Genomic DNA, 23,143 nt, shown 5'->3' with positions numbered 1-23,143 from the left:
AGCATGTGGGCAGCGTGGCCCTGGCCCTCCAGAGCCTCAGGAAGGCAACACGTTACCTGGCGAATGGCCCTGGCAGGCCAGTGTGAGACGACAGGGTGTACACATCTGCAGTGGCTCCTTGGTGGCAGATACCTGGGTCCTTACAGCTGCTCACTGCTTTGAAAAGTGAGTCACACTTTGGTTCGGTCTCTCAATTTGAGGGTAGATTTGTCCCTGTACCTCACAAGACTTTTTTGCCTCTAAGATAATAAGTATCATTTATGGAAAACGTGCCCTGTAGCAGACACATTACCAGCTTAACCTTAAACCTTAACCTTAGCATGGTAGATGCTTTACAGAGGAGTAAGTAGAGACTGAGGGGAGGGAACTGTGCGGAAAGCCATGTGCTCTGTCTGCTCATCTTCCCCAGCCTGTGCTCTTCTCCAGGTTGTCTCCCTTGGCACTCAGCTATTTGGGCCTTGCCCTTCTCCTTTCAGGATGGCCACAGCAGAACTGAGCTCCTGGTCCGTGGTCCTGGGTTCTCTCAAGCAGGAGGGGCTGAGCCCGGGGGCTGAGGAGGTGGGAGTTGCTGCCCTACAGCTGCCCAAGGCCTATAACCACTATAGCCAGGGATCAGACCTGGCTCTGCTCCAGCTTACCCACCCCATAGTTCACACAACCCTCTGCTTGCCCCAACCCACCCACCACTTCCCCTTTGGAGCTTCTTGCTGGGCCACTGGCTGGGACCAGAACACCAGTGATGGTAAGTACTGTCCTAGACATAAGTCTAGAGAGTCACAAACAGGATCAGTTCTAACTGTGCTAGCCCTCTGCTCCCACTGTGTGTCAGAGCTAGACTCAACATTATCTCCTTTGCCAGTTTCCAGGACCCTACGGAATCTGCGCCTTCGCCTCATCAGCCGCCCCACCTGTAACTGTCTCTACAATCGGTTGCACCAGAGGCTGCTGGCCAATCCAGCAAGATCTGGGATGTTGTGTGGGGGTGCACAGCCTGGGGTACAGGGACCCTGCCAGGTTTGATAAGGAATACAGGGGAAGGGAGGGTCTGGTCTAGGGCTGAGGGCCCAATCCTCAGAGAAGTTTAATAGAGGTACAGCCAGCGGGCATCTGGCCAGTATTGGGCTCAGGTGTCTCTACTTTTGGCTCTTTTCCTGGCTCCAGGGAGATTCTGGGGGACCTGTGATGTGCCGTGAACCTGATGGACACTGGGTCCAAGTTGGGATCATTAGTTTCACATCAAATTGTGCCCAAGAGGACACCCCTGTGCTGCTGACTGACATGGCGGCACACAGTTCGTGGCTGCAGGCCCATGTTGACAGAGCAGCTTTCTTGGTGCAGGACCCAGGAGTCGTGAAGATGAGTGACGAGAACAGCTGTGTAGGTAGGTATGAGCATGGGTATCAGGACTGGGATGTGTGGGGATACCCAAGTCCAGGAAGACTTCCTGGGCAGTAGGTGGAAGCAACAAGGAAACAAACTTCAGCTCAGACTTGGAGCCTAGATGTGGCCAACAGACAACTCTTTTAGCTCCTGGGAAAGAAACAGCCCCATTGGGGCCAGGGAGTTTAACAGGTTTGGGTATACAGATGTTCCTGAAATCTGGCTGGTTTCAGGGGGGAAACTCCAAGTTTCCAGGGCAGAGATCCAGGGAGGTGAGACAGGGCAATGACTGCAATGCAAATTGGATGCAAAGTCATTCCTGGGAAGGAAGCCGGATTCTGATATTCAGAACAGCATTACTAAGCTAGGGTTTTAGGGCTGGTACAGGCTTGAAAAAGTGCAGGTGAGGGGTGTGTGTGGACGGGGGGTGGGGGTGGGCAGAGCCCTTCAGGTAAGACTAGCATGGATACTGTCAGACATCAGGATTAAAAGCATGTACATTGGCTTTGAATTCCAAGTGGCCTACCTGATCTGGGTTACAGAGCTCTATGCTAAACTACGTTAGTTTGGTTACCTTTGGTAATGAGGCTGAAAGTCAACTTAGAAAGGATATAGGGGTCCCCAGCTCCAAAAAAAAGAAAAAGAAAAAAAAAAAAAGGATATAGGAAGATTTGCTAACTTACAGAAGCACTCAGCACAGCAATAAGTGACCACTGAGTAAACTGGAGGATGTAATTCACCTGTTTCAGCATGTGGCTCCTTGAGTAGTGGAGGACCCCAGGCAGGAGCCCTCTCCCAGTGGCCCTGGGATGCCAGACTGAAGCACCATGGGAAGCTGGCTTGTGGTGGAGCCCTGGTATCGGAGGTGGTGGTGCTGACTGCTGCTCACTGCTTTATCGGGTAAGCCTTAGGTCTCTTTTCCTTTGTGCCCTTTGTCTTAGCTCTGTCACTCAGTGCTGTCAACCCTGCCTCTCAACACAGGCGACAAACCCTAGAGGAATGGAGTGTAGGACTGGGGGCTGGACCAGAGGAATGGGGCCTGAAGCAACTCATTCTGCATGGGGCTTACACCCACCCAGAAGGCGGCCATGATGTGGCTTTCCTGCTGCTGGCTCAGCCTGTGACGTTGGGCCCTGGCCTCAGGCCCCTCTGCTTGCCCTATGCTGACCACCGCCTGCCTGACGGGGAACATGGCTGGGTTCTTGGGCTGACCCGAGAAGCAGGTACATAGGGACGGGGATCCTGGCAGCTGTCCATTGAACGTGGAGGCCACGGAGGAGGCATCCAGGCTCCTCTTTTTCTCTACAGGCATCAACCACCCCCATACAGTGCCTGTGACAGTCCTGGGGCCAATGGCCTGTAGCAGACAACATGCAGCTTCTGGTAGCACGGGTGTTCCCATTCTGCCAGGGATGATATGCACCACTGTTGTGGGTGAGCCACCTCACTGTGAGGTGAGTTCCAGTTCCCAATCTTTACTCAGCAGACCCCTGGCATCCTCCCACCCTGAACAGACTCTACCAGGCTTAGCTGCTAGCCCTGCTTCTCACCTGAAACTAAACCCTTCTGTGTCAGCTGGCCCCCAAACCCCTTCTATCTGTGGCAGGAAGTTACCAAGTATAACCTGCTCCTCTCTAACAGGGACTCTCTGGGGCACCACTTGTACATGAGATCAGAGGGACATGGTTCCTGGCTGGACTGCACAGCTTTGGAGACACCTGCCAAGGCTCTGCAAAGCCTGCAGTTTTTGCAGCACTTTCTGCCTATGAGGATTGGGTCAGCAATCTAGACTGGCAGGTCTACTTCGCTGAGGAGCCTGAGCCTGAGCCTGAGACCGGAAGCTGTCTGGTCAACTCAAGTACGTTCCCTCTTCTTTAGCCTTGGTTCCCATCTAGGGGAGACCCTATGCACCCATCTAGGCTGCCTGGGTAGAGGACAGCAACAGTCAGACCCACATGGACTTATGAAGCAGGAGTCTCAGCTTCTTGGTTTTTAGGTCTCCCTTGCACAATAGGGGCCAAGATGGTTCCTGCTTCTTCAAAGGAAGTAATAAAGGTATAGGGACGGGGCCAAACTAATTTTCTTCCTCTCCTTCACATTCACAGGCCAACCAGCCAGTTGTTGACTGGTGACTCTAGTTTACTCACAGGACGCCAGAAAAGCCAGGCAACTCCCACGTCAACACCCAATTCTACACTCCTGCCCTTCCCCTCCCTGTCTTATGGTTCCCAGCCCTGAGGCAGGTCCAACAGCTGGCTGGCTGGGAATGAGCCTGCCCAGAGATGCTGTCCACGTGTGACACGACGACCCCGCCCCCAAGCTCTGCTTTCCAACAGAGATGTCTCCAGTATTCCCCATACAATCCTCAGATACAATCACACCAGTAGCTCTTGTGAAAAAAAAAAAGTTGTTTTTTTTTTCCTTTGGGGGGGGGGTGTTGGAGAGCAATTTTCCTTTTTTAAAACTTAAATTGTTACAAAATAGATTTTAGAAAATAAGTTACAAACTATAGTAAAAGGCTCCCCTTCCACAGGCAACTTTCCCACCTGTGGTACTCTGAATCCACCTCCCTGGGTGAGAATCTGGCTATCCTAGCATTTCGGCAGAGCCTGGCCCCGGAAGAACATGGTGACAAAGGGTTGGGAAGGAGATCCTTCATCTTTCATGGGCACAGACATGAAGACTACCTCATGCCCTTCTCAAGATAAAAACCAGATCAGGGTCCTCTTCGTGGGAAAAGGAGATGGGGATGCCCAAGCAACTCCTGAGCAAATGAGGAGAGCAAGCCTCTCCCTGCCTGCACCCCTAACTTCAGTGAGCTCTCCTCTGGAGACCTGAAGTTCAGAGGGACAGATTGAGGTCTGCAGGCCACTGGGGTGAGGGGTCCTGAAGTGAGGCTGTAGAGCAGTCCCCTCTGCTTGCTGCTGGTGCCACTGAAGCTCCTACAGAGAGAAGGAGAGGACACTGAGGGAGGCCTTACACCACCTCTCCAGCCCTGCAGGTTATTTCACGACATAACACAAGCACAAAGACACTCAAGAGACGGGAATAAATAGCTAGGTAGTCAAGTGTTTGCCTACTGTTTGTGAGGCCCCAGGTACCATGCCCAGCAATCCCCAGTCCCCCTCACAAAACAAACCAAGCCCACAAATCCTACAACTCCCAATTTCCCAATTAGTATGTGCTTTGGCTAACAGGCCCCTTGCTCATTGTACTTGAAGTTACAAGAAAGCTATTTCTTCAGTTCTCGGGACCCATCACCACTATTCTATCCTCCCAGTCAAGCTCTGGGCGAGGGCATACCACTTCAGGGACACCACCCTTGGTGGCTGTAGACGGAATGGATTTTCTTCTCTAGATGTGGAATATGAGCTAATAGCTTGCTGAATACATAGACTGCCCCTTCCTCCACAGCCATACCCTTTAGTGGGCTGGGTGGAGACAATTTACACCAGAGATTCACTGTGATAGAGGATGAGAGATAGGGACTAATGACTGCTGCCGCTCAACTGGGCCTGACTTCAAAGAAACAATTATCTATGAGTCAGTTCTTCAGTTAAAGGGGCGTGTTGGGGGAAGGTGCTGCAGAAAGGGTAGTCTGGTTGGCTTCTTGTAAGATCTACAGCAGAAGAAGGTTAAGATTAAAAGAACAGGGCTGGAGATGATGGCTCAGTGGTTAAGAGGACTGACTGTTCTTATAGAGGTCCTGAGTTCAATTCCCAGCAACCACATGGTGGCTAGCAACCATCTGTAATGGGATCTGATGCCCTCTTCCTGTGTGCATGCATGAAGACAGCTACAGTGTACTCACATACAATAAATAAATAAGGCTTAAAAAAAAAAAAGATTAAAAGAACAAACACAAAGATGTAGTGCAACACTCACAGGAAGGACCAGAAGCCTCACTTTCAGCAGTAAAGCCATAAAGTAGCAAGTTAGAAGTCACCAACTGAGCAGGAAAGCCCACCTCACCTTAGACCTGCAGACCATGAACTATCTGCATGGCAACCCAGGAGTCTGTAATCTTCCACCCTTCTCTTTCTTATCCCCTGGCTTCTTGCCAAGAACTCTAGGAAAGACCAGAGCCTAAACAAAGCCCATGGTTTCATCCTTTTGCCTGGGACATCATTACTGACTAAATCAGGATTCTCAGAAGCAGTAGGACCCAGATAACTCTGCTTACTGAAAGAAAAAAGTCATTCCTCTTTGGCTATATAAGAGTCCACACGGGGCTGGAGAGATGGCTCAGTGGTTAAGAGCACTGACTGCTCTTCCAGAGGTCCTGAGTTCAAATCCCAGCAACCACATGGTGGCTCACAACCATCTGTAATGAGATCTGATGCCCTCTTCTGGTGTGTCTGAAGACAGCTACAGTGTACTCATATACATAAAATAAATAAATCTTTAAAAAAAAAAAAAAAAAAAAAAAAGAGTCCACACCACTCCCCAACCAACCACAGCGTCCATCTTCCTGACTCAGGCAGGATTCATAACTCAGTGGCTCAAGGGCAGCCAGCCTTTTCAAATTAGATTAGTCCCTGTCCATGCCTCCTACCACTTAGACTCCACTTGATCCTCTTCTCTGCTTGCTCCCCTCACCTCTGGGTCATGCTTTCTCTCCTCTGTGCCCACCTCTTTCTGGATCCTTAATCTTTTGCCCAGCTCACCCCACATACCTGAGCTAGACACTGTCCACTCTTCCTGGTGCTGCTGCTGGTGTCGCAGGAAGCTGATTCGGTGGCGGAAGTGGCGAGGACAATGAGAACAAGTGAATGGTCCCTCCTGGGGTGCGTGGACCCGTCCATGGCCCTGAAGCCGGGCAGCGGTTCGGAAAGCCTTCCCACAGATGTTACAGCTGTAGCGCTTGGGGTCCGTGTGGGTCCTGCTGTGGTTCTTCAGAGACAGCAAGTTGGGCAGAAGTTTGGGACACAGGGAACAGGGGTAGAGTCCAATGGTATGGGCCTTCTGGTGATTCAGGAGGCTACCAGCATGGCGGTAAGAACGCCCACACTGAGCACAGCAAAAGGGACGTTCCTTGTCTTCAGCTGCTGTGAAATTTATTCCTTGTCCTCTATTAGCTGGCTCCCCATTCTCCCCTGGGTCTCTAGGAAGTCCTGATGGGGCCTCCTGAGTTTTCCCTGGACCAGGAAGATCCACCTCTAGCATCCCCGCTTGTGGGTCTCTGGTTTCCTCCATCTGACATGCCCCCTGACTGTGCTCAACAGCATGAGTCTTCATGTGTGTGGCTAGTTCACTGTGGGCCTCAAACACTCTGCTACAGGTACTACAGGCAAAGCTTTGGGCAGCAACGTGGTTGTGGTTCTTAGTGGTCACAGGATTTAAGAACTCTTTGGAACAGAGTAAACAACTGTGACAGTCTTTTCTGTTAATGCTGGGGTTCAAGAGGCCATCAGGTTGGCAGTAGGTCTTGCCACACTGGCTGCAGCAGTGGCTCTCTGGCTGGAGTTGTGAGCTGCTGTCTGCACCATTCCAGCTATCTGTATCTCTTAGAGTAGGACCATTGGACTGGCTCTCAGACAGGTGACAAGGATTCCTGGAAACAGTGTCTTCCAACTTGCCTTCTGGCTTGGTTAACTGATCCTGAAGAACCCAGGCACCATTGTGATTCATTTGTCCCCTGTCTCCTTGACAGCCATCTACCTTTCCTATTTCCTGTGTAGATTCTGTGACTTCTGAACATTCTGGTCTACCGGGACTGTGCTCCCCAGGCCTCTTGACTTCATGCTCTAGTACTGACTCAATATCATCTGACCTGCCCTCCAGCCCCCAGTCATCAAGGTCCTCCTTACTGTCTTCTGTACCATGTTGGCCTCCCTGGCCACTGGCCAGCTCTAGTTTGCTCTCCTCATGTTCCCGTAGATGTTGCTCTAGAGATCCCTGGCCAGAAAAGCCACAGCCACAAAGGGCACAATGTATAGCTGCTGTCTTCTGGGGCCATCCTGACTGTCGCCGCCGTTGACTATCAGAATGCAGCCTCTGATGGTCTTTCAGGGCTTTGCGGTTGGAATAGGTCTTAAAACAGAAAGGGCAGCTGTAACGGCCTGTCTCATGGTTGCATTGGTGGTTCAGGAGGCTGCCAGCATGGCGGTAAGTCCGGCCACACTCCCCACACCTGAAAGGCCGATCCTCACGAATCAGTTTCTGGGTGCCCCTACTTTTACGTCGCTCAGCATGGACCCGCTGGTGGTTGGCCAGCTGCTTCCGCAGGCGAAAGGCTTTCCCACATTCGCTGCAGCAGAAATGTCGAGGGTCTGCATGGATGCGCCGGTGGTTCTTGAGTGACATGAGGTTTGAGAAGCCCTTGGAGCAGGCCTGGCAGCCAAAGTGGCCAGTCTGGTGGCTCTGCCGGTGATTGATAAGGCTGCCAGCATGCTTGTAGGTGCGGCCACATACTTCACAGCTAAAGGGCCGCTCAGAGGTAACCTCAGTCTGACAGCCTGTCTCTAACCCCTGCTCCAGTTCCTCCTCCTTTACAGTGGTCTCCTCCCACACTTCTTCTTTGACACCTGCCAACTCCTCCAAGGGCTCCACTTTAAGTTCTTCCTGGAGCTGCCCTACGACAGCCTGCTCCTGCCCTGCCTCTGCAGCATTCTGGGGTTCACTGCGGCCTCCTGCCTCTGAGATGGGCCCCATTTGGGGCTCTGAGCCTTTGCAGCGAGGGTGGTTCCGCAGATGATTCCGGTAGGCAGCCAGGTTGGGGTAGCAGCGGGAACAGACAGGACAGATGAAATCACCTGTCTGGTGGATTTTTCGGTGGTTCACCAGGCTGCCTCCATGGCGATAGGTCTTGCCACACTGGTTACATTGGAAAGGGCGGGGGTGGGACTCTAGAAAGCTTTCACCGGCCTTCATGCAAAGGCTGTCTGCAACTGTGCCACCCACTCCCTCTTCGGACTTTATGTCCCCACCTTCTTCCAAGACAGAGGTCACTGTGCCCTCAAAGCCATGATCTGCAACCATTTCTGTTGCATCACCTGATCCTTCCAAATGGCTAGGCACAGTCTCTGCCCTATTGCTGGAACTTTGACTTCGGTGGTGACGTTCCAGGCTCCCCAGGTCATCATAGGTCTGACCACAGCAGCCACAAATATGTCCATAACCTGCTCCATCTAGAGCTTCCACCTCACGCTGCAGCTGATTCAGCAGCTCTGCTTCTGAGAGTTGTAGGGGAGGACTGTGGGTAGAGGCTGTTTCTGCTGTGCCTTCCTCCTCTTCTTCCGAACCCTCACTTACACCAGAGGTGCCATGAGCCTGGTGCAGGTGACGCCTGTAGCCAGTCCTCCCAGGAAAGATCATACCGCACAGGCAGCAGAGGAAGGGCTGTGCTGAGGCTACCTCCCCTGGCCTATGGTTCTGGAAGTGACTGCGAAGGGCAGGCAGAGAATCAAATTCCTTTGGACAGAGAGAGCACTGATAGATGCCTGGAGGGTGGCAGGACCTATGGCTCGACAGGTCAGTAGCATGGGGGAAAGAATCCCCACAGTCAGAACATGTGTGAGTGGCTTCGGACTTCCAGACAGTGTCAGTGTCAGCAGAGTAGGAGTCAGACTGGCAAATGCTCTTCTTTTGGTCACTTTCAACCCCAGAAAGGCTACCACAGAAGCCAGTTTCACTGCTCTCATCACCTGGGATGTCTAAGTCGTCAAGGAAACAGGCCTCTTTCTTTTCTAGTCCTTCCTCGGTGCCTATGCCCTCTTTATCACCCAGAAAATGGGCTTCCTCCTTTTTAAGCACACATTCATTGCCTTTAGATCCAACCTGCAAACAGTCCCCATCCCCTTCCAGGTTGTCTTCAGTCTTACAAGGACTTTCTCCCAAAGGATCTTGGGAAGAATCTGGGTCCTCATCCTTTTCCACCTTCAGGGTCCAAGTACCCACAGGTGGGAGTTTGGCTTCTTCTTCACCTGTACTATTATCTTGTTTCTGATGCCTTCTATTCCACTGTCGATTATGACGTCGTAAATGGCTTTTCATAGCAGCCATGGTATGGAAATGCTTGGTACAGGTCCCACAACTGAAGTCTCCTGTCTGGTGGGTCTGCCTGTGGTTGATAAGGCTGCCTGAGTGGCGATAGCTCTTGCCACAATCTTGGCAAGCAAATGTTCTAGTTGGTGACAATGTGCTGTCTGTCCTGCTTTTTTCTCCTTCCCTGTGGGTCATGCCATGATGTTCAAGACTCTTGAGATCTTCAAACAACATCCCACAAATACTACACACCAGGGGCACTGTCCTATCTGCTGTTGGGAGGTTACTGACAGGCTCTTCTTCACGTTTGCATACATGTTCCTCATCTGTGTGGAATGCTGCTTCTATTCCCACTGGATCAGGTTGTTCTTTCTTGACAGGGCTGGGTGAACCATCAGTCCCTGGATCTGTACTTCGGCGTGTTGCCTTGCAATGAACCCGCACATGGTTACGCAGAGCCATAAGGTTGGGGTATTTTCGAGGACAGAGTGAGCACTGGTACTCCCCTGTCCGGTGACTGTGGCGGTGGTTCACCAGGCTCCCCCTGTGGCGGTAAGCCCGACCACACTCGTCACACTTATAGGGACGATGGTCCAGGCTGACAGAGGGGACCTCTTCCGCTTTTGGAGCATTCTCACCTGATACAAGAGCAGTTGAGGACACTGATGACTGACCATCTTCCCCAGCTCCTTGCCGGGGTCTATGATGAGCACGAATATGGTTTTTCAGAGCAGCTGCATTGAATAGCTGCTTGGAACAAATGGAACAGGGGTAGATACCTGTTTGGTGGCTCTTTCGATGGTTGATGAGACTACCTGCATGACGGTAGGTACGGCCACAGTCCCCACAACAGAAAGGTCGATACTCCTCTGAGCTACCATCTTCTAGCTGTCCAGAAGAGCTGAGCTCCCCAGAACCATTCATCATCTCTGTTTTAGATGGCTGACCCCAGTTCCTCTCATCTGCATGTCCATTTGTGGTAGGCATCTCTTTGTCTTCCCATGGTTGTTCCTCCTTTACCCCCTCATGGGACTGTTGATGTTCCAGCAGATCCCGAGGGAGCCGAAAGGCACGCGGGCAGTGAGGACAGTGGTAAGGCCGGTACTGGGCATGCAGTCTCGAGTGATTCTTCAGGGCCATGAGGTTAGAGAACTCCTTGAAACAGATGGCACAAGGGTAGATACCCAAAGTGTGGCTCTGGCGGTGGTTGGTGAGGCTCCCAGCATGTTTATAGGTCTTTCCACACTGGTCACATTTGTACCTTCGCTCCCCCTCAGCAGGCAGAGGCTCACTGGACTCCTGGGCCTCTGTGAAGTCCACTACTGATTCAGCCAGATACTGTTCCAAATTGCTAAGGAGGCTGCTCGCTGCGGTGGGGAGCGGTGGTGCTCCATCAGAAGTGGCGGTGGCTACCCAGTGCCCTGTACTTCCTTTACAATCTGGCTGAATTTCTAAGCCTTCTCTTTGTTTGGTAGGTGGATCTTCCCAAGTCCCTGACGCTGCCCTGGGATCAGCTCCAGATTCCCACTCACATGTCTCTTGTGCGTGCTTTGTCTGATTTTCCCAGCCTTCCCCAGAACCAAGCCTTTGACCCCAGGAGTCAGTAGACATGGTCTCACTCTGAAGGCGTGCAGTGGTTTTCTTGGCATGTGGGGGCCCATGCCTTTGGTGGCTCTCAGGAGCATGTGTCCTCATATGGCTCTGGAGGGCCAAGGGATTAGAAAAATCCTTGCCACAGGTGGTACAGGGGAAAAGACCAGTCTCATGGTTCCGCTGGTGGTTGGCCAAGCTCCTTGAGTGACTACGATAGGGGTGAGGAATGCCATCAGTTTCCTCCCTGTCCTGGTTAGCAGATGAATGGAGCAGTTCCCGATGCCGTGACAGTTCTGGGAGGTTAGGAAAATGGCGCTGACAGTCAGAGCAACTGAATGAGAGAGGCATGTCTTCCATGGGGCAAAGTGGTAGAAAACCCTGGAGGTTCAGGAGGGACAGACAGGTGGCAGCAGCATTCTCTCTGCAGAAGGGCCAAGGCCTAGAAAGAGGGGCAGTGGTCAAAAGGAAGGACTGAGTCAGTTTTGTTTCTTGGCTATATGAGCATGTCACAAAGAGGGTCCCCAACCATCCACGCCAAGGAACCTGCTCTCTATTACGCTTGGAGGTACATTCAGAAAGCTTCACTATGCACAAACTTCTAGAAACATTCCCCTAGGCTTCAGTCATCTCTTGAGCCAGAGAGAAATAAGAAAACTAAAATCTAGAGTCTAGATTCTAGACAGACCTGATTTTGCCTTTTATATGATACACAGTTGATCTTACTGTTCTTCAACTTCTGCACTCTATCATTCTGGAACAACCTAACAAAAATCTGTGAGGGTTTTTCTTTTCTTTTCTTTCTTTCTTTCTTTTTTTTAAACAATGAACTATTTCTGGTTTTGTTGTTTTGTTTTTTAGATACAGCCTGAGCTCACTGTGAAGCTCAAGCTGCTCTGAAATTCCCTGAGTAGCCCGAGTTGGCTTCAAACTCATGGATTTTCCTACCTCAGACTCTTGAGAGTTGAGACTGAAGGCAGAGCCACAGTTGGCCAGGCCTTACAATAACAGAAGTGCAACCCTTCTTTCCTCAGTCTTCACTCTGAAAACACTGGCAGACCTGCTGCTTTCTTCAGTGGTCACCTACCCTTTTAGGGACGGACCTTGCTTCACTCTTTTCAGCATTGCACTGTTTTCCTAATCGTTAGGCGTTTGGTTTACTTCCTTTAAATAAATTTAATCCCATCCCATTTCAGGTTGAAATTTCATTCTATCCTCTGCCTTTTCTATCCCCTGCCTACCATAATTTGCTATCTCCAACACTTTCCATTTTCTCCTCTACTTCCTCTCTAAACTATGATAACGACTCATGCTGAACAGTAATACCATGTGCCAAGCACTGCTGCTACACAAGTGTATTTGGGGGTGCAGGGGGTGGCATTTGAGACAGGGTCTCACTATGTAGCCCTAGCTTCCCCGGTGCTGGGATTAGTCATGCGACACCACGGATAAATTTGTTAGTATATTTATGCCACTAAATTCAAGGCCGTGTTACCTCGCGTTTTACATAAACTCACTTCAACAGGCAACTTTCATTCCAAAACCCTTGCTTCCCCAGTAGCAGCTACTCATTTCTGCCACATCATCTTGCCTTTCTCCGAGGCTGACTACAGTCTCCTGGGACCCTAACACAACTATTTCTAATCTCACCAGCTGAGCCTATTTCCGAAATTCTCACTTCTCAAAACTTCTTCACTCGAGTCCCCTTTTGTTACTCAACCACCATCATATTTCTCTGGAGTCATTAGTCTTTTCTGCCAATTTCTTCTCTAGATCCCTACCTCGCACCAGGAGTGCCTTCTGGTTCCCGCCGCCGGCGCGTCCGTTGGAGGTCGTGAACGGGAGCGCGCCTGCGCACTGGGACCCTTACCCTAACTGCAGCCGCGAGCCCTAAGTGGAGCTGGTGCGAGGGTTCTCGAGCTCATACACACGCACACTCAGCCAGGGTTCCCGGGAGTGGTAGATGAGGGAAAGAGCGGGAGAAAGGAGGAGGTAGGGGGAATAGGGCACAGCTGGTATGAACCAAGAGTCTAGCCCAGTTCCGCGGACACTTCCTATTGTTACCAGGAACCAGGAAGTGTCCTAGATGCTAATGCTTCCCCCGAAACTTCCGCCTAGGAACACTTCCTGTCCCTCCTCCGAGCCGTATTTCCACACGGACACGCTTCCGGCGCTAGGTTCCGGGTGGGCCCAATTCTGCTTGTTTTTTGTTTTGAGATTGGGTCTAACTATGCAGCCCAGGCTAGCCTCGAGCTCGGAGCAATCGTCCTGCCTCAACCTCCAGAATGTTGGAGCTCACAGGCGGCGTGAGCTAGCACGCTCGGCTGTGGGAGCAACTCTGGCTCCGCCCACGCAGGTCAGAGCGGCGTTCGGATGAATTTAAGCCACACTTCCGTCCAAAGCTGCTAAAACCATTCAAGTGCTTATTCAGTCAACACAGTAATAATAAATATTCTGCAGCCCTGGCTACAGTACTTTGGTGACCGTTTTCACGAGGTTCCATAAAAGACTCTTCCCAAGACAGGCATGGAGGGATCCTAAGTTCACTGTTCGCTGTTAGAGGAAATGTAAAATATAAACGGATTCAGGGACTACAAAGCCTGAGTGCCCTCTCGTATCTTCCCACCTCCTAGCTCTTGGAGACACTTCCGGCGACTTGGCGGGTGTACACCGTCAATCGGCCTGGCGTCCCATCCCCTTAGCACCCAGAAACCCTTCGCAAGATACTTCTCTGCTTCTGTAGATTCGGGGCTGCTTCCGTAAGTTTTTCCTTCCTCCTGAGCAAGGAAAGCGGCCTTCCACTTCCGCTGTCTGGCCGCCGGCCCCGCCTCTACCCTCCCCCCTGCTGGGTCCTAGCGCCTGCCTCTCTCCGAGTGTCCAGAGCTCTGTCAGCGCTAGGCACCACCGCCGAAGCTGCGGAGCCTGCGAAAATCGAACCAGGTAGGACACGTCTGCGGGAGGTCGCAAGGGGCTCAGGCAGCGGGCACCGATGAGGTTTGAGGTGCCCTCAGTTTCCCGTCTGCTGCCGAGCGGACGGAGTTGACCAGCCACGAGCATCACGGGCGGGGCGAGCCGTGAGCGGCCTCGGGTAGGCTTCGAGCCCAGCAGGTCCTAGAACCCGCCCGGTGCCCGCTGGTCAGCGCTGTGGATGCCTAGGCTCAGCGGACGCGACTGCCGGTCTTGCTCCGCGCCGACCCGGGGATCCTAGAGTCCGCCATGTTACGTGCTTTTGTCTGTGTGGCGAGGGCCTCCCAGCCAAGTCCTTCGCGGCTGCGCGCCCCCCTCCCAGTCCGAGGTTCTGTCCGCCCCTCCCGCGGTCCTAAAGAACGCCATTTTGCAGGCCTTTGTCCTGTTCTGGATCCTCTGTCCATTCATTTCTTCAGTCCTTCCTTCTTCATTCATTCTGTCCTGTTCCGCTCGCCGAAGCCACGTTATCCTAGGGTTTAGTCCCAAATGAGTCAGCATACAGCCCCGCTCTGCGGGAGCTGCCTGTCTGGCGAGGACACCCGCACAAACACGGTTGCAGAGAGCGAGGAACGCTGGGTTTCTGCAGGTCTTGTCCCTCCTCAGAGAGTCTGGTAGGCCCTACACCCTGCAAAATCCCATATGCTTCAGGGACTCCATTCCACTGAAGAAATTGAGGCCCCTAGCTCTACGCATCCCTCATTTTTACTGCTCGTTAAATATTCTTGTGGGGAATGGAGTATTGGAAGCATGCAAGTATCCTCCCGTGGGAGAAGGAAAACGAGGGCTGGCTCCTGGGCAAAGGAAATTGCATATGGAGGTGGCAAAGTTTGTGAATTGTTGATGGAGCTTAGACTCCTGACCAGAGAGGACACTGCTGTAGAAACTGAGGGTGGAAAAATGGGATCATGTTGTGAGCTGACTGGTTGTTAGGCCTAGGACATCATTAAACGTTCACCACAACACAATTTCATCAATTCACCGAAAGGCTCAAGGTTTGTGGGGCTTGTATGTTGGCTTATTTGAAGCTTGTATGTAGGTGCCTTTCTTATTGTTTCAACCACACCTGTGCTGCTCCCCAAACCACCCCGATTTAGGGGGCACCGAGTCTCATTAACTTAAAGTAAGATATCATTCTCCTCATTGGGTTTTATCACACAGTAAACAAATTGGAGTACTAGTGTGATACTTGAACCCTGTGACCGTGTAAGAACGGGGCATTTCAGTTAAATAGTTGGTGACTGACTCTCACAGACTCCTATGGTGGAAGAGGCAGAGGCTATAGACCTCGGCGTGAATTCCACCAGTTTGCTTTTGGTCACCAGTTTTGGAATAACAAGGGTATAGAACAAAGTTCTCAGGACCCTAGTGCTGGAGGTGAAAAATTAAGGCCCAAATATTAAAATGTGCTAGTGCTAATAAAGCAGTCGTCAAGGGGACAGATGGCAGAAACTTTGGTATCTGACTACTTGGCTTCAAATACCAGCTGAGGTAATTGCCTGACTTGTGTTATCTCTTATTTTAAGACCATGTTTAGTATTTTATCTTGTGTGTACTTGTAGCACATGTGTGGAGATGAGAGAACAACTTATTGGGATTGGTTCTGTCTTTCCACCATGTGGTTCCTGAGGATCCAGTTCAGGTTGTCAGGCTTGACAGAAAACACCTTTACCCACTGGGGTATCATGCTAGCTCAAGAACACTAATCTAACCTTACAGCCCAAAGCTCTACTCTTATGGCTTTATTTAACCTTAATTACTTCTGAAAAGACCTGGTTTCCAAACATAGTCACAGGGGAGGTTAGAGCTTCAACATAAGAATTTTAGAAGAAGACAAATATTCAGACTTTTAAGCATCCGGAGATGAACTTGAAAAGTCAGATCAGTGTGCATAAACTACAAATGTTATCTGTTCCCAGCAGTCCACAGCAGTAAGCCTGCATGTAGGATTTGCTCCAGATGGCACCGTAAAAAAAAGTTCTCTGAAGTTAAAGGTAGTTAGGATAAACATATCATTATCTAAAAGGAGTCTATGAGGTGTGGTGGTGCACAGGTAAAATCCTAGCACTCAGGAGACAGGCAGACTTCTGCAGTTCCAGGCCAGCTAAGGTTATAGTGAAACTTTCTCTCAAAGCTAGAAATTCTAAGCAGGGCCACAAAGGAAGGAATGTAGATCAGAGCCAAAGTACAGGATTCACACCTGTAAGCCCAACACTGAGGAGGCTAAGGCAGGAAGAATCAGGGCCAGCCTGAGCTGCATAGTCAGATCCCGCACACCCCACTCCCCAAAAAGGTAAACAAGAAAACTATTATTTTTTGTGTATGAGTGTTATGCTTACATATATGTGTGTGCACCAAGTGTATGCCTGATGTCTGTAACTGGAGTTGTAGGTGTCTGTGAGCCACCATGTGGGTAATAGGAACCAAATCTGTGTCCTCTGGAACAAGAGCAATTGCTCTCAACTGCTGTGCCATCTCTCCAGTACCCAGAAAGGCCTTAAGAGAGAGGGAGAGGGCCAAGCTCAATGATCTGAGTTTAGCCTTCTAGAGCCATATAGTAATAAGAGAATTGACTCCTGCATGCTATCCTCAGCCCTCCACACAACCCCTAGTGAGTATTATACACAAACACAAAGAGAGGAAATAAAATTTTTAAAGAAAAAAAGAAAGACAGCTCTAATAGAGGAGTGTGTGGGAGCAAGACCCAAAGTAACCAAGGAATCAATACAGACAGACAAAGATCCTCAGGAGACTGAAGGTAGCAGTTCTGAGGCTAGAAATGCTAGTGTAAGTGACCTGAAGTTGGAAAGAACGGAGGTCTAGAATGAAGACAGGAGGCCTGGGCAGGCGGAGCCTAGAGATGGAAGTGAGGAATTAGACAGAGCGGCAGGAGTGATATGGGTTAGAGGTTTGTCATTCATAGAAAAGCACTAGTGTTTGTCCTGGGAAGTGTCCTGATTTTGCTGAAGAATTTTAAGTGAACAAAGAGTGAACTTAAGAGTCCAGCTCCAGGGTTTAAGATTTGAGTTTGACTCTGGGCATCTTAATTAGCTGTGTACGCGTTTGTGAGGATTTTTAACTAGAGTTGTAGTAAAAACATATTTTAAAATAGAGTTGTAGTAAAAATGTTTCCCTCCTAGAAGCACTTGAAGACCAAGGAGAGAGAGAGAGGGTGTGTGTGTGTGTGTGTGTGTGTGTGTGTGTGTGTGTGTGTGTGTGTCTTCCTGCCCTCCTCTTTGTTTGTTTCTTTGTTTCTTTTGTTTGTGGTACTGAGAGTAGAACAGTGTATCACTCTTGTCAGGCAGGTGCTTTCTCTCTATCCTGGCTCACATAGCTGGTTCTGGTATTGGTTAGAATGGTCAGAGTTTGTTTAAAGTACAGATTTCAGGGTTGCAGAGATGGTTTGTGGAGTTAAAACACTCGCCATGTAAACCTGACAAGCTGAGTTTAAGCCCCAGAACCCAGGAAAAAGCTAGATTTGGTGGCCCAGGTCTGTAATCCAGCACTGCTATAGGGAGATGGAGTGCAGAGACAGGAGAATGACCTGGGAGCTTGTCAACAGGCTAGGCTGGGGTACATAGTGTAGCAACAGGAAAAAGTGAGAGAGACCTTACCTCAAGTTGAAAAACAAGAACTGACTCCTAGTTGTCCCCTGCATACCTACACACACACAAATATGCTTGGTGCTACACACCTAAGTCCTAGCACTGGGGAGGCTAAGGCAGGTGGACCTCTGAGTTCAAGGACAGCCAGGGCTACAGAAAAACCCAGTCTTAGAAAACCAAAAAAAAAGGGGGGGGGAGGAAGGAATGGGGTTGGGGACTGACTGATCCACTGGAGCGTGGCCATTGTGAGCTGTCTAACATGGGTGGGAGGAACTGAATTCATAGCCTCTACACCAGTGGTTCCCAGCTTCCTAATGTTGCGGTCACTTAATACAGCTCTTCATGTTGTGGTGACCCCCAACCATAAGATTATGTTTGTGGCTATGTCATAACAGTAGTTTGCTACTTGTTGTGAATTATGATGTCAATATCTATGTCTTAGAGGGCCTTAGGTAACTCTTGAGAAAGAGCTGTTGGAGACCCACTGGTTGAGAACCATTGTTCCAGACCAGTGAGTGCGATGCCTGGCAATCTCTCTGGCCTATGACTTTTTTTTTTTAAGAATAAAAATACAAAAAAAAAAAAAAAAAAAAGTAAGAATACAGCAGTGTCCTACATCGACTCCATTAGATGATGGTTCTTTTTGTTTACTTTTTTAAAAAGGATTTTTTTTCTTTTAATTTTTCGTTTGTGTTTGGACTCCATAGATGCCCAAGGAGCCAGAAGAGGGTATCAGATCCCTATGAGCTGAAGTTACAAGTGGTTGTGAGCCACACAGTGTGGTTGCTGGGAACTGGACTCGGGTCCTCTGGAAGAGCAGCAAGGCTCTTAACTACAGAGCCATCTCTCCAGCCATTCGTTTTTGTTATTTATGTTAGGACCTTGCTGTATAGTCCGGGCTGGCTTTGAACTAATGATCATCCTTCCTGAGACTCCACCAGTATTAGGGTTATAGGTGTGCTTCCTAGGAGCACACTGTAGCTCTCTTCAGACACTCTAGAGTCATCTCTCCAGTCTGGTCCCAGACTTCTGAGCAAAGACTCAAAAACACCAGCATCTCAGCCATGTTAAGTTTCTAGCTGTGTGACCTGACAAGTCTCTTTACTCTCGGAGTCCGACTCATTCTTATCTATAAAGCGGAGTCAGTCTCCCCGTTTCAGGCTGTATGAGAATTATGCAAGATGGTGCCACACCCAGCTGGTCAGCTCTGACAAGACTCCATAGTTGAGAGAAGCAGTCTGATCCCTTCCGTCCTCACGCAGTCCCATGTGCTAGCACTGTTGTTACCTCAACTCTGTAGGCAAGAAAACTGAGGCTCTAAGATACACAATAAATTGAGCAAAAAGTTACATCAGCAGGAAGGCGTGGCGGGAAGGGGTGGCAGCTAGATTTGAAGCGGGATGGTTTGCCTTCAGAATATACTTGGTTGCACACAACTCTGCTTCTCGGAACCTTGCTTTCTTGTGGTGTTGATGTAAGGATGTGTTGATATATGTAAAAAGGGTAGGGTACTGTGGGATTTGGCAAGTACTTAGCAGCTGTGAGCTAGGGATGCATGCCCGTCAAGAACTTCGTTGCTGGGCTACATTCCCCAGCATAGCTTTTGTTTTTGTTTTTTTTTCCTTTGGGGGAAATTTAGGAGGTTAGAGATGTGACTCAGTGGTAAAACACTTATCTGGCCTGTACCAGGCCCTGGGTTCAAATCTCACTCTTCCACCCCGTCCCCCAAATGGTTCCTGGTGTGGTGCGGACTCTACAGAACCTTTCAGGGGCTCCACTGACCAGGTAAACTGCTCTGTGTTACCTTTTCGGGAAGGCCCCAGCACCCCACCCCCATCCTCTTGGATAGGCTGGCTCCATCCCCCTCCACCCCAGCTCCTGTGATGTACGGATGAGGACACAGTTCTGTAAACAGATCTAGTAAGTGATGTACAAGTCTGAACTCAGAACCTTGGCCTGACACCATCTGGGCACACCTGCCTCTCCTCACCCACTCTCCCCTGCCCTAGCACCATATCTAAGCTTCTCTTAAGAGGATCTACCCTAATCCTCTTCCCTTCATCCCTCTGGGAGGATGAGCGGGTGTTAAGACTGATGCAGCTGTTAATCCTATTTTTTCCCAACTATGATCCTAGGAGCAGCTGTGTGGATGTTGTCTGGGCTCTTGGCCAGAAAGTAGAGCCTCTGCAAGAGCCAGTACCCCAGGAGGCCTCCCTAGCTCAGACACATCAGTTGTGACTGACTGAAGAGGCTCGACTGTCAGCAGTAGGTCAGGCTGCTTTGAGAGTGAGTGAGCTACTTTAGAGCTGGGACCAAAAGGGATTCCAGTGCAGAGGACGGACCAGAATTCCTCTCTGGGGTGGTGTGCCTTATAGCTATGCATGGTCAGAATTCTCTGAGCAAGTTGCTCTTCCAAGAACTGACCAACATACACTGAAGACCCATTACCTGCAAACACACCCAACCACCCCGTCCAACATTGACTCCTCCTTTCTTTGGACCTAGGTCTGCCTTTCCTGAGCATTTGGAGATCTTAAGGCCGCGGGTGGACCTGAGAAAGGAATATTGTGAGAGTAATGGAACCTAGGTATTGTAGGAATGCCAAGGGTTTAGAAAACAGGCTAAGGAGTGGATATAGCCAGTCTTTTTGTGATGCTGGCCCCTCACTGATTCCTACCCCCAATGAGCAAATCACAGGGAAGACTTGAATGCAGTATTAAAGCTGGGGACTGGGGTTGGGGATTTAGCTCAGTGGTAGAGCGCTTGCCTAGCAACTGCAAGGCCCTGGGTTCGTTCCCCAGCTCCGAAAAAAAGAAAAAGAAAAAAAAAAAAAAAAAAAAGCTGGGGACCTTTAGCAGGGAAGAGGTCGGTCCTGTGGTTTGGGCTGAGGAGCCTCAGGTGGGAAGTATGGGTGTAACCAGTTACCTTTGGGACTGGAGAGATGGCTCCGTGGTTAAGAGCACTTGCTGTTCTTGCAGAGCATTCAGATTTGATTCCCACATGGAAGCTCACAGCCATCTTAACTCCAGTTCCAGGGGATTGAACAGCCTTCTCGGGCGCCAGGCATGGATGGGCATGAGCCAGTAAACACTCACATGTAAAGTGACAGTAATAGTTTTCTTAAAGATAGGGTCACCTCTGAGATCTTGAGAGGGCTTTGGTGAAGAAGGGGCCCTTGAAGAATGTAGAGGGATGGTTTTGGCCTAATTTTGCTTCTTTTACAGAGAAGGTCTACTCACCGAGGCCATGGAAGTGGAGGCTGCAGAGGCCAAGTCCCCAGGCCCCTGCTACAAGCGCTCTGGCCGCCGTTATAAGTGCCTGTTTTGTACAAAGACATTTCCAAATGCTCCCAGGGCAGCCCGCCATGCTGCTACACATACAACTACAGACTGCACAGAGGAGGTGAATGAGGTCCAGCCGAAGGTGGATGCAGAGCCCAAGGCTGAGGAAGCCAGTGGAGACAAGGTATCTGGGTCAGTAGCCAAGCCCCGGCCCTATGCTTGCCCTCTGTGCCCCAAGGCCTACAAGACAGCTCCTGAGCTACGCAGCCATGGACGCAGCCACACTGGTGAGAAGCCCTTCCCGTGCCCAGAGTGCGGCCGCCGTTTCATGCAGCCAGTGTGCCTGCGTGTGCACCTGGCCTCACACGCTGGTGAGCTGCCTTTCCGATGCACACACTGCCCCAAGGCTTATGGTACACTCTCTAAACTAAAGATCCACCAGCGTGGGCACACAGGCGAGCGGCCCTATGCCTGTACTGACTGCGGCAAGAGCTTTGCTGATCCTTCAGTGTTCCGCAAGCATCGGCGCACGCATGCAGGCCTGCGCCCCTACAGCTGCGAGCGCTGCGGCAAGGCCTATGCTGAGCTGAAGGACTTACGCAACCACGAAAGGTACGATCCTTAGATGCAAAAGTGGGAATTAGCGGCCAGACACTAGGGGTGCCTGGTTGAACAGGGGTCAGGCCGGGTGGCGCGGTGAAGTGACTAGAGATGGAACCCTGAGAGCGGGCAAGGCTTTATTGGTCTGTGTTCCAATACAGCTGGAAAGTAGGCAGAATTTGCGGTCAGTCATGCACAGGGTCTTAGGGGAGGGGCGCATGTGTGTCGGTCATAGGAAAGAAGATCTATGAATTTCTTACACTAGGGTACAGCTCTGCAGCTCTTCGGGAATTAGCGCCTAGACAGGCTATAGGGCTGAACAGTGAGTCTGTTGCCATCTAACCAGGTCCTCCGTTGCTCCACAGGTCCCACACGGGTGAGCGCCCCTTCCTCTGCTCAGAGTGTGGTAAAAGCTTCTCTCGATCCTCTTCCCTCACATGCCATCAGCGTATCCATGCAGCCCAGAAACCCTATCGCTGCCCGGCTTGTGGTAAGGGCTTCACACAGCTCAGCTCTTACCAAAGCCATGAGCGCACACATTCAGGCGAAAAGCCCTTCCTGTGCCCTCGGTGTGGCCGCATGTTCTCTGATCCCTCGAGCTTCCGCCGCCACCAGCGGGCACATGAGGGTGTAAAGCCTTACCGCTGTGAGAAATGTGGCAAGGACTTCCGGCAGCCAGCTGACCTGGCCATGCACCGTCGAGTACACACCGGCGACCGACCCTTCAAGTGCCTGCAGTGTGACAAGACTTTTGTGGCTTCCTGGGACCTCAAGCGGCATGCATTGGTACACTCAGGACAGCGGCCGTTCCGCTGTGAGGAGTGTGGGCGAGCATTTGCTGAGCGAGCTAGCCTTACAAAGCACAGCCGCATGCACTCTGGCGAGCGTCCTTTCCACTGTAATGCCTGCGGGAAATCCTTTGTGGTGTTATCCAGCCTCAGGAAGCATGAGCGCACCCATAGAAGCAACGAGACTACGGGAGCTGCCCCCCAGCAGGAGTTGGTACTGGGACTAGCACTGCCTGTAGGTGTCGTAGGTGAGGGCTCAGCTGCCCCTGTGGCAGGTGCAGGGATAGGGGATGCTCCAGCAGGGCTGCTAGGGTTACCGCCTGAGTCTGGTAGTGTAGTGGCCACACAGTGGCAAGTGGTGGGCATGACTGTAGAGCATGTGGAGTGCCAGGATGCTGGCGTTGGCGAAGCTCCTAGTACCCTGGGAGATGCAGGAGAGGTGGGTGGGGAGGAGACTGATGAGAAGCCCCCACAGTTTGTGTGTCGAGAGTGCAAAGAAACTTTCTCCACACTGACATTGCTACGCAGGCATGAACGCTCACACCCAGAGCTCCGGCCCTTTCCCTGCACCCAGTGTGGTAAGAGCTTCTCAGACAGGGCTGGGCTTCGTAAGCATAGCCGCACCCACAGCTCTGTACGCCCCTACTCCTGTTCCCAATGTCCTAAAGCTTTCCTGAGTGCCAGTGATCTGCGCAAACATGAACGCACCCACCCTGTGCCCATCGGGACCCCCATACCCCTGGAACCCCTTGTGGCTCTGCTAGGAATGCCAGAAGAAGGGTCAGCCTGAAGTTTATAGATCTCCACTACACTCCCAGAAGGCCATCCCTAGTCTCCAAACCCCTGCCTCTGGGCAGCTAGCTCAGTTCTCGTCCACTAAGAGCTGTGGACAGTGGAAGCTGGTAGCATTTGTGAGAGGTACTCATTAAAGCATTGGCTTTGATACCAA

At 50.9% G+C, this 23,143-nt stretch overlaps 3 protein-coding genes across 19 annotated transcripts in view; 2 read left to right on the top strand and 1 right to left on the bottom strand.

Moving 5' to 3' along the window:
* Prss53 (serine protease 53) overlaps positions 1-5,225 on the top strand; it is a 9,409-nt gene extending 4,184 nt beyond the window's left edge. The window contains exons 4-12 of one of the 3 annotated variants that reach the window (XM_087582913.1): positions 3-165; positions 477-742; positions 860-1,014; positions 1,162-1,381; positions 2,130-2,280; positions 2,362-2,603; positions 2,689-2,834; positions 3,022-3,238; positions 3,486-5,225. In XM_087582913.1, coding sequence (XP_087439039.1) covers positions 3-165; positions 477-742; positions 860-1,014; positions 1,162-1,381; positions 2,130-2,280; positions 2,362-2,603; positions 2,689-2,834; positions 3,022-3,238; positions 3,486-3,505 — 1,580 coding nt within the window. In that variant the 3' untranslated portion in view covers positions 3,506-5,225. Of the gene's footprint in view, positions 1-2; positions 166-476; positions 1,015-1,161; positions 1,382-2,129; positions 2,281-2,361; positions 2,604-2,688; positions 2,835-3,021; positions 3,239-3,485 lie in introns of all 3 variants that reach the window. The other 2 variants (NM_001444217.1, XM_087582908.1) reach the window with 2 other exon arrangements.
* On the bottom strand, positions 3,769-13,762 carry Zfp646 (zinc finger protein 646). 3 transcript variants are annotated; one of them, XM_087560080.1, is made up of 3 exons: positions 13,583-13,762; positions 6,057-11,398; positions 3,769-4,322 (listed from the first exon to the last, which is right to left on the bottom strand). In XM_087560080.1, the coding sequence occupies exons 2-3, from the start codon at positions 11,314-11,316 to the stop codon at positions 4,222-4,224; spliced, it is 5,361 nt and encodes a 1,786-aa protein (XP_087416206.1). In that variant the 5' UTR covers positions 11,317-11,398; positions 13,583-13,762; the 3' UTR covers positions 3,769-4,221. The 3 variants fall into 3 exon arrangements, with proteins under 3 accessions (XP_087416206.1, NP_001387702.1, XP_087416211.1); NM_001400773.1 differs by lacking the exon at positions 13,583-13,762 and adding an exon at positions 12,738-13,107; XM_087560085.1 differs by lacking the exon at positions 13,583-13,762 and adding an exon at positions 12,827-13,018.
* Positions 7,071-23,143, top strand: Zfp668 (zinc finger protein 668). Of its 13 annotated transcripts, NM_001438221.1 has the most exons (5): positions 7,071-7,488; positions 19,661-19,811; positions 20,031-20,112; positions 20,750-21,418; positions 21,772-23,143. In NM_001438221.1, the coding sequence occupies exons 3-5, from the start codon at positions 20,102-20,104 to the stop codon at positions 22,982-22,984; spliced, it is 1,893 nt and encodes a 630-aa protein (NP_001425150.1). In that variant the 5' UTR covers positions 7,071-7,488; positions 19,661-19,811; positions 20,031-20,101; the 3' UTR covers positions 22,985-23,143. The 13 variants fall into 13 exon arrangements, with proteins under 13 accessions (NP_001425150.1, NP_001425149.1, NP_001425151.1 ...); NM_001438220.1 differs by lacking the exon at positions 19,661-19,811; NM_001438222.1 differs by lacking the exons at positions 7,071-7,488; positions 19,661-19,811 and adding an exon at positions 9,376-9,432.

This window comes from Rattus norvegicus, chromosome 1 (assembly GCF_021556685.1).
Source record: "Rattus norvegicus strain SHRSP/BbbUtx chromosome 1, alternate assembly SHRSP_T2T, whole genome shotgun sequence".
NCBI lineage: Eukaryota > Metazoa > Chordata > Mammalia > Rodentia > Muridae > Rattus > Rattus norvegicus.
The sequence above is the reverse complement of the archived record's forward strand: the minus strand, read 5'-3'. Positions and strand labels throughout refer to the sequence as shown.